Source organism: Nelumbo nucifera, chromosome 7 (genome assembly GCF_055504915.1).
Source record: "Nelumbo nucifera cultivar China Antique chromosome 7, China Antique-T2T, whole genome shotgun sequence".
Classification (NCBI taxonomy): Eukaryota; Viridiplantae; Streptophyta; class Magnoliopsida; order Proteales; family Nelumbonaceae; genus Nelumbo; species Nelumbo nucifera.
The window spans coordinates 19,323,463-19,333,442 of NC_142655.1; the positions used below are offsets into that span (position 1 = coordinate 19,323,463).

At 35.8% G+C, this 9,980-nt stretch overlaps 1 protein-coding gene across 1 annotated transcript; it reads left to right on the plus strand.

Moving 5' to 3' along the window:
• Positions 1–1,074: 1,074 nt before the first annotated feature.
• LOC104588287 (TMV resistance protein N-like) lies at positions 1,075–8,993 on the plus strand. Its single transcript, XM_019196125.2, has 6 exons — positions 1,075–1,651; positions 4,291–5,395; positions 6,145–6,411; positions 6,506–7,828; positions 7,913–7,987; positions 8,062–8,993. Exons 1-6 carry the CDS (start codon positions 1,164–1,166, stop codon positions 8,800–8,802), a joined length of 3,999 nt encoding a protein of 1,332 aa, XP_019051670.2. The 5' UTR covers positions 1,075–1,163; the 3' UTR covers positions 8,803–8,993.
• Positions 8,994–9,980: the final 987 nt, after the last annotated feature.

The window sequence follows — 9,980 nt, forward strand, 5'->3', positions numbered from 1 at the left end:
AAATAAAATAATAGAAAATGCTAATGTGATACTATTAAATTCAAGAAATTAAAAATTTACAAGTGAATCGCACTGAATAAAATAAAAATATTTAATATATAATTAATAAATATTAAAAATGATATATTTAAAAATAATATATAAATGAGTCCCACTTAAAATTAAAATTATAGGCAAGTTTCATTTGAATTTTCTTCCTTTTATAGAAAAATAATGCATGTGCCCCACCTCCCTCCCTCTCTCTCCCCCCACCCCCCATGTGTGTGTGTCTCAAATAATGAGTCTTTTGGTGTTGGTTGTGGTCGTTCTGTACTGGCTTTGCATTCATTGGATGAAACACTAGGCGACACATGTAGAATTTGTGAGAGTAAGTTTAAGATGAATGGGGTGGCTATGGCCTATGTATTTATAGAGTAAACATGTATGATTACAATTGAACTCTTTGAAAGTTTTAGATTGATTACAACATGAAGATAATGAGATAAAGAGATTAGGATAAGAAGAGAGATACAGATTAGATTCAAATTCATAGGAGAGAAGATTTTGATTTGATTCAAACTCTCTAATAGTCAATAATGTCAAGGCCAAGGTGAAACTCAACATGGGTGATATTTGGTTCCACGCAAAGGAATTTCATCAGCCAAGGTGGGTACAGGATTGTATACAAAACGCTTGCTTATGGGACTTCCATAGCCGTAAAGAAGCTGCTTATGGGATATTCGCCCAGATTTCCTATAAACTTTTTCTATTCACTTGTTATTGGCCGTGAATTAAGTCATACATCTCTTAATTCATAATAAAGATATGCGACTCCGATTCAAAGTGGATAGAGAGTGAGTAGGAAAAGTGAGTTGGAAATCCCGAATCAACCACCCAAATCAAAAACTAGATCTTGTCGATCTTTTTTTTGTCTTTTTATTACTTGTGCCCATGTGAAAGTTCCTCAAACACGGCCCAGTTGTTAAATTTTTCTGCAGTTGGTGGTTGGGGATAGTGGGTTACAGGTCAATCATAATTGAATATTAACAATAATTCCATGTTCCGTCTGCCCGTGGCTATATATAATCGGCTAGGGTGATACAATGAGTGCCAGATATTGCGGATAATTATTACCCGTTGTTCATTGCATCTCTACTTCTCATCGCTACCTTGTTTTTGTTTCCATGGCTTCCTCCTCTTCCACCCCTCGATGGAACTACGACGTCTTCTTGAGTTTCAGAGGCGAAACCCGTAAAAATTTCACCGATCACCTCTATGCGGCTTTGGTTCAAGGAGGTATTCACACTTTTAGAGACGAGGATGAACTGAAAAGAGGTGAAGCAATTACAACAGAGCTGCTGAAAACAATAGAAGAATCCAGGATTGCGATCATCGTTCTCTCGCCGAAGTACGCATCTTCAGGATGGTGCCTAGATGAACTTGTGAAAATCCTGGAATGCCAAGAACTTCTGGGAATGATTGTCCTGCCCATCTTCTATGGTGTCGATCCCTCGGATGTTCGATACCAGACTGGTAGTTATGCCGAAGCACTTGCCGAACTTGAAAATAATAAATTCAAGGTGTTAAAGGAGGAGAAGATGCACAAGTGGAAGACAGCTCTCACAAAAGTTGCTAATTTCTGCGGGTGGAATTTGCAAGATTATGCCAATGGGTAATTCTCGATTCTAGGATCCTAGGCAACAGATTCTCTTTGCAAGCTTACCACAAATTATCATAAGTTTTCATCTGATTTCTAATGGTTATTAAACGGTAAACTCTGCGGTTAGGGTTAGGTATATTCAGCTTCAGCTTTAGGGTTGGGTTAAGGTTTTGATTGTTTTAGGTTTAAATCATGTTTGAGTTTTGGCTGACCCATATAGGACTTACAAAGTAAATCCCACTTAAATTAATGGGTTTAGGTGGAATGGATTAGCTGAAGACAAAATCATTCTCATGCACACTAGGCTGAGCTACCTATTTTGATCACACATGCCAGTATTCAGTACAGATGGGGTTTACACTGAACAGTGGCATGTTCACTCGTGATAGGTAATTCAGTCGGGTGTGTATGATTTTTTCTTCAGCTCATTTAGACTGTTTCAAAACATGTTAAAAAATATAATTGAAATGATCGGATCGGATTCAAGTTTAGATTGGGACATTAGAGGATTGGGTTATTCATGGTTGAGGCAAACCAGTGCCAAACTCGAACCGTTGACATCCCTACTCATAATATTTAAGTAACAAAAACAAACTTTGGATTTATAAACACAATCTTCCACAATTTTTTTTTTTAAATAATCTATTTTAGTGATGCCCATTAAACAGTTTTCAGTGTTGAGTTTAATTAATAAGGAGATAACGAGTAATGTTGGATATGATAAGGACCATGGTGGGACATATGAAAAGGAATTGCTAGTTGATGAAGATGTTAAAGTAGTATATATATGGATAGCAAGTACAAGATTATATGATAATTACTATTGAGATTGTGTGGTCTTTTTGTATATAGATTTAAAAGTTTATTTTTATTTTTTTGTATATAGATTTTAAAAAGTTTGATCTTTTTTTTTTGTCTTTTTTGTTGAAGAGGGAAAAAAGAGGTAGAGAGAATTGTTCTTGCCTTCTTGGTGTAAGTGTGTTTTTTTAGGAAAATTCTCGATTAGTACACTGTATTTTGGGTCTAGTGCAACTTTGGTCCCCAAACTTTAACATGTGTCAATCTAGTCCTTGCCATTAATTAATCTGTTAACCGGTTGTTAAGTGACATTTGAAAAGACACAAATGCCCTTTGAGTGTCATCTAATTCTCTTTCAACCATCTAAACGTTGACAAAAAATGAATAATTCCAAATCCTTACCTCTTCTATTCGAGAAAATAACTACTGCTCATTTTTTGTCAATGTTTGGATGATTGATAAAGAAAATTAGATGACACTCGAAGGGCATTTGTGTCTTTTCAAATGCCCCTTAATGGCTGGTTAACGGATTGATTAACAACAAGTACTGGATTGACATGTTTTGAAAGTTTGGGTATTGAATTGTCACGTTTTAAAGTTCGGGGACCAAAGTAGCTCTAGACCCAGAGTACAGGGTACTAATTGGAAATTTCCCCCTTTTTTTCTCTTGTTTTGTTCCTTGGATTAAGAGAGAAAAGGAAAAATGGATGTATAAGGATTATGGATTAATTTGGCTTGCAAGCTACAAGATTCTTGTATTGTTTCTCATTTTCTTTTATAATGAAGAGTGTTTTATAATAAGACTGAACTATATAAGTGCTTGCTCTATTCTGTATTTGTTTGATTTCTTTTTTTTTTTATTATTGCTATTGGATTCTTGTGGTTAATATTTAGTTCCAAATGCTTTATGGTTTTATCCCATGGTTATGGGTGGTTGTTGTGGGCCCAATAGTTAGATGGGAGAATGGGAGTCTTCTCACAAAAGAAAACAGATGGATGAATGTCTCAACTTTGTCTTGGACTTAGACATAGATGTATATATATGTGTGTCCCTAATACCATTTTCCCATGTTCTTAACAAGTCTAGACTCCCACAAAGTCTCAAAATCTAAATGGAATATATTGGCTGGATCTTCCCTTCCTAGGCATTCTTTAGAGTAACTCTATTTTATGATCTCATAATTAAGGAACTTATTAAAGTTCCTTGTATGGTTATATCAGATATGGAAGTAAATTCCCTAAATCAAGAGAGAGAAAAACCTGTCCAATCATCTCAACATTGGCTTCTTATGGTTGTTTGATCATGTGAAAAATGCTCTTTGGCTGAGTTTGGAAAGAGCACAAATACAAAATACAAGGTTTAATCTGCACTCTACACATTTGTACTTGTATTTGTACTCCTAAACTGAGCTTTACGTTGTGTTTGGTTGCAATGCAAATAAATTTGTACTGGTGCAAAACTATGACAGTGCAAATGGTTTGAGTGTAAATCCTGACCTATTTTTGTTTCAAATTAGAGCTTGTTTTGTTTGATTGCAGTAAAAATGAAGTAAATTAAGACATAAAATAGAATAATGTAAAATCCAAAACAAAATTAAACGGGAATTTGCATTTTCTTCATTTGCACTCCCATGCATGTGTACTAGTGTACAAATAAAATTGCATTGCAACCAAACACAGCCTTAAGAATGACAAATTCACCAGTAACAAAAGTAAACTTGAATTATTGTTTTGATTCCATTGTTTACAAAATCAATTTATTAGCATGCCCGTTTCGGTTTCTAGGTCTTTGTGGCTTATTTGGACTCATTACATGTTTTTCTTCTTTTTTCTGCATGGATTGCAATGTACAGGTATGAGGCAAGACTTATCCAAAAAATACTTAAAGAGATTTGTAGTAAACTGAACCCCAGATACTTGAACGTTGCGACTCATCCAGTTGGAATAGAATCCCGTGTTGACGACATCTTGTTACGCCTTAAAACAAATGATGTTCACTTCATAGGTATATGTGGTATGGGCGGAATAGGTAAGACAACCATTACTAAAGCTGTCTATAACCGCATCTTTGAAAATTTTGAAGGAAGCAGCTTCCTTGGAAACGTTAGAGAAGTTTCATCAAGACAACCAGATGGCCTGGTTTGTTTGCAAAAGCAACTCATTTCCGATATATTCATGGAAAGGGAAGATACACAGCTGGGTATTTATAGTTCTGATAGAGGAATGATGGTGATTAAAGAAAGACTATGTCGTAAAAGAGTTCTTGTTGTTCTGGATGATGTAGATCAACCAGACCAATTAAGGGCATTAGCTGGAGAAAAGAATTGGTTTGGCTCGGGAAGTAAAATCATCATAACCGCTAGAAATGAAAGTCCGTTTCATGAGATCAAAATGGATGAAATATATAAAGCTATAGAACTGAGTAAGGATGAATCAATTGAGCTCTTTAGTCGGTTTGCCTTTGGAGAAAGACATCCAAAGCAAGACTATGTGCATCTCTCAAATAGTATAGTGGATTATGCTAAAGGAATTCCCTTGGTTCTCAAGGTTTTAGGTTCCCTTTTATGTGACAAAAGAAGCATATCTGAATGGACAAGTGCTCTGGAGAAACTAAAAGCAATTCCTCATGATGAAATTCAAAAAACACTTCAGATTAGTTTTGATGTATTAGATGACACTGAAAAGAATATATTCCTTGACATTGCATGCTTCTTTATTGGAATGGATAGAAAATTTGTAGTAAGCATATTGGACAGTTGTAATTTCTTTGCCACAATTGGGATCAGTGTTCTCATCCGGAGGTGTCTTATAACAATTGAAAATGAGCAGTTGATGATGCATGATTTGCTTCGAGACATGGGAAGGGAAATTGTTCGTAAAGAATCTATAGGGGAACCAGGAAAACGCAGTAGACTGTGGGCTCATGAAGATGTTCTCAACGTGTTGAGAAATGACAAGGTATGATTAGAAGCATTATTTTTATTGTTCATAAGGCTCAGTTCCCAAGGATTACTACAATTGCAAATTTGTAGAGTGCTAAACTTTATATTTCATTTGTACTCTTTCCAAACTGAGCTTAAGTTTTATTTACCAATCTTTTAAAAATATTAAAATATATTTTTCAAAACAGAAATATAATTTTCTTTGGTATTTTTACTTTTGTACTTTTAAAATATAAAAGTATAAAAGGTAGAGTTGGTGATTTTGGAGGTTTTCATACTTTTTATATACTCTTAAAAAATATGAAAGCAGAAATATAAAATATACAATACAAACACTATATTATATTTTGGTATACTTTTGTACTTTATAGCCAAAGTTTTACGAGTTGGCTTTGTCAAGGTAAGCCTACGCTCACTCTCTTGTAACCTTGCATTGGAAATATCTCCCTATGAAATAAAGCATATAAGTATTGAGATATTCTCAATGAAAGGCCGTAAAGATTGTTCGTGGGTTCTTTGCCCTGATCAAATTCAAAAAAAAAAAAAAAGCGTTTTACAAAATCTAGCTATTTTACATATAGAAAAAAATAAAATTAATTGTAAGGTGGTTCATATCCAAATGTACTTTCAATTCTGATTCAACTTCTGAATTTTCACACACCATGCATCGATCAAAACAGTAGTGATTTTACAAATGGTCTCTTTTGTCACCGACCGTTTAGGAGCAAGCAATTTTGGCTCACAAACTATGTATATTTGTTCCAGGGAACAAAGAAAATTGAAGGGCTCCTCTATAGTGGAAAATATCAAAGGTTGAGTACTAAAGTATTTGAGAAGATGAAGAAGCTAAGACTTCTCAGGGTGGATTTTATACACCTGGAGGGAGACTATCAACATCTTCCTAAACAGTTGAAATGGCTGCGATGGAACCAGTTCCCTTTGGAATCTATACCAGCAGATTTTAATTTGAAGGAGCTCGTGGTTCTTGAGATGCGATGTAGTAATCTCAGACAAGTATGGGCGGAAACTAAGGTAAGATGCAGTCCATATTAGCTTTTCTTGTTTGGATAATTATGCTATATTTCCAAATTAATTCCTCACTATTCTTTTTCCCTTATTTTTACAGCTTTTGGAACAGTTAAAGGTCCTTGATCTTAGTCATTGTTTCTACCTAATCAAAACCCCTGACTTCTCAAAGCTCCCCAATCTTGAGAAGTTGATACTTGTAGGTTGTGAAAACTTGGTTAAGGTAGACAAATCCATTCGGTGTCTCAAAAAACTCGTCATTTTAAATCTGTCTCAGTGCTGTAAACTAATCAATCTTCCAAGCACCATTTGTTATTTGGAATCACTTGAATGCCTTGTTCTTTCTCATTGCCCAAGTCTTAATATTGGAGAACAGTTGAGAAATATTGAATCCCTTGAAAACTTGAAAGTTCTTGATCTTGCAGTTTCTAATTCGTTAATCCAGACTCCTAATTTCTCGAGATTAACCAATCTTGAGGTATTGGTTCTTTGTGGTTGTGAAAATTTGGTTGAAGTTCACGAATCCATTGGGTATCTTGAGAAACTTGTTGTTTTGAATTTAGATAGTTGTTCTAAGCTCAGAGATCTTCCAAATACCATCTGTAAATTGAAGTCTCTTAAAGAGCTTATTCTCCCTTGCTGCTCGAATCCTGGAAAGATGCCCTATAGCTTGTGGGAAATGCAGCGCTCAACAAAGCTTCAAGATAATGCTATTTGTATCCAACCAGCGCGGCGTTTCACTAGAACAAACCGTTGGGATGGACCAGTATCAAATTTTATTACTGTCACCTTCTCAGTGGATTTCTTCCCTAGTTTCTTCCCCAGGCTGGGTTACAGGGATGTGCCAGACTTTTCTATTCCAAGTAAGATTGGGAGCTTGCTTAGTTCATTGGTAGTGCTGGATCTGAGCTACAACAATGTTTGTAGACTACCAGATGACATCAAAAACCTTACTAGTCTGAAAATCCTTGAGTTGTCTGAATGCAAAAAACTCCAGTTTCTCCCCAAGCTACCATCAAGTTTGGAAGCATTGTATGCATTCGGTTGCACATCCTTGGCAAACTTTTCAAATCCTGGGTACTTCCCTTCATTGACCAGATTTTATCTAACAGATAGCAAAATTGGTAGCCTACCAGATAGCATTAGTTGCTGTCCGAAGCTCACTGACCTTGTGCTAAGTAATAGTACGGAGCTTAAGTCACTTCCAGAGCTTCCACCAAGCTTAAAGCATTTGGTTGTAGACGGTTGTGTATCAATAGAAACATTTCCAAACTTGTCAAACAATTCGAACTTAGTTGTGCTGAAGCTTCGTAATTGTAACAAGCTATCTGAGATCCAAGGTCTGGACGGTTTATCATTACGACTCATAGACATGGGAAGCTGCAATGGCTTGACAGAAACTTTCAGGAAGAATCTCATCCAGGTCTCTCTCTCTCTCTCTCTCTCTCTCTCGCTCGCTCGCTCTCTCTCTCCCCATTGTTAAACAAATATTACATTCCTGGAACAGGTATTGTTTAATGGTGAAAAGCAAGATATCTTCCTTCCTGGGAGCAACGTTTCAGAGTTGTTCAGTGATATCCAGGTCTCTCTCTCTCTCTCTCTCTTCCCCACCGTCTCTCCATATATTGCTAAACATATATTACTTTCTTGGAACAGGTGTTGTTTAAAGGTGACAAGCCCTATATCTTTCTTCCTGGGAGCAACGCTTCAGGATTATTCCATGATTTACAGGTGGGGTCTTGGGCGCAGTTTGAGGTGTCACAATATCACAATATACAAGGATTGATTGTATGCGCTATCTATACAGTTGATGATCCTGAAAAGAAAAGCATACAAAATACAAAGAAGGAGAAAGAAGAGAAAAAAGAACAGCATACAAAAGACTTTCGGGAAAAAAGAAGAGAAGAGAGATGCATACAAAAGACTTGTCAAGAAAAAGAGGAGAAAAAAGAAAAGCATACAGATGACTTGCTGGAAAAAAGAAAAGAAGAGAAAAAAGAAAAACACATAGATGACTTACTAGAAAAAAGGAAAGAACAAAGCATACAAAAGACTTCCTATAAAGAAGAGAGAAAAGAAGAGAGGAAAGAAGAGAAGCAACCGAAAAAGGAAGAAGTAAAAATGCCTGAATATTGGCGAAAAATATGGATGTATTGGGGACAGCATTTTCATGGAACAAGAGGTCAAGATGAAATATGGCTGGGCTATAGATCAAATACAGATTTTGTGTATGAGCTGGAAGGCAGAAATCTAATGGAGGTTGAAGTAGATTCAATGTATATTCATGTCGAGGTAAAGAAGTGTGGGATCCATCCTGTATATGAATCAAATAGGAAGGATTCCCAATCAGATTATAGCTCAAGCTCTCCTTGTGCTTCTTCATCGATCTTCACATGATGACTCTGATGATGGGTCAATGGCGCTTAATGTAGGCATCGTAAATGGTGAGAGTGAACTTGTTCTACCTCCATTAGTAAGCCTCAAGGATACATGTAACCTAAATGATGACGCTGCTGATGAAGATTGATCATCATCGATTTATGACATTAATGATGAATTTGTGAACAAAGTTAACTGTTTGTGTAAAAGCTTAATCAGTCTCTGTATTGCATTACAATTCTACTTGTACTTATACAATCAATTTATGATCTCACATTAACGATGAGTTATCCTTAGTAGCCCAATGAACAAAAAAATTTGAACCTACAAATTTGAATGTATGGCTCAATTTGGAATGAGTACAAATACAAACAAATATGTACATTGAAAATATATACAAAATAGTATAAAATAGAAGGTTTTGTACTATACATATTTGTATTTGTACTCTTTGCAAACTGAGCCTATAGTGCAAGTTCTCTCACAGTTTGTATGTTGCTGTTATATCTCGAAAAATATATATACAACAAAAAAATATAGGGAGAATGACCGATCAGGGTAGGCTGAAAGTAGGATTTGGGTGGATGCCAATTCACGGGTGGGCATGAATGCATAGAGTGGGGGTTTTTGACCTTTTGAATGTTTATAACTCTGCAGTGGAAATAAGAAATCTGCATTGGGCCTGTCTGTATCTTAACTCGATTATAATTAAACTTGATTCACAAGATCCACAAGCCGAACTTCATACTATTTAAATTTGATTTAAAGCTTGATTTGGTTCGAATGTAATGGAGCATTTCATGAACCAAACTTGAATATCTCAATGATCCACACGTCCACCCTAATCAAACCAAAGGAGGGGGAGCTTTGTAAACGACAGGCAAATAAGGAGTAAAGAACAGCCAATGCATTGCTACGATTTTCAAAGTCAAAGAGTAGCATTTCTTTCTCTGAATGTAATAAAGGTAAAAAATAAAAGGAAACAAATTCAAAAAGGCCCGTGCAAATGAAGGACCAGTTCAAGGATGGAATTTGGTACGTGCATGTTTTCGGTAAAGCCAAACCTTGTATTGGTTTGCAAATGAGCCTTTTCTTGTCCTAGAGCTGTTGTATCCCTGTATCCCTAAGGCTATGTTTGGTTTGAAGGAAAATGTAGGAAAATGTAGGAAAACCTTTACAAACCTTGTATTGGTTTC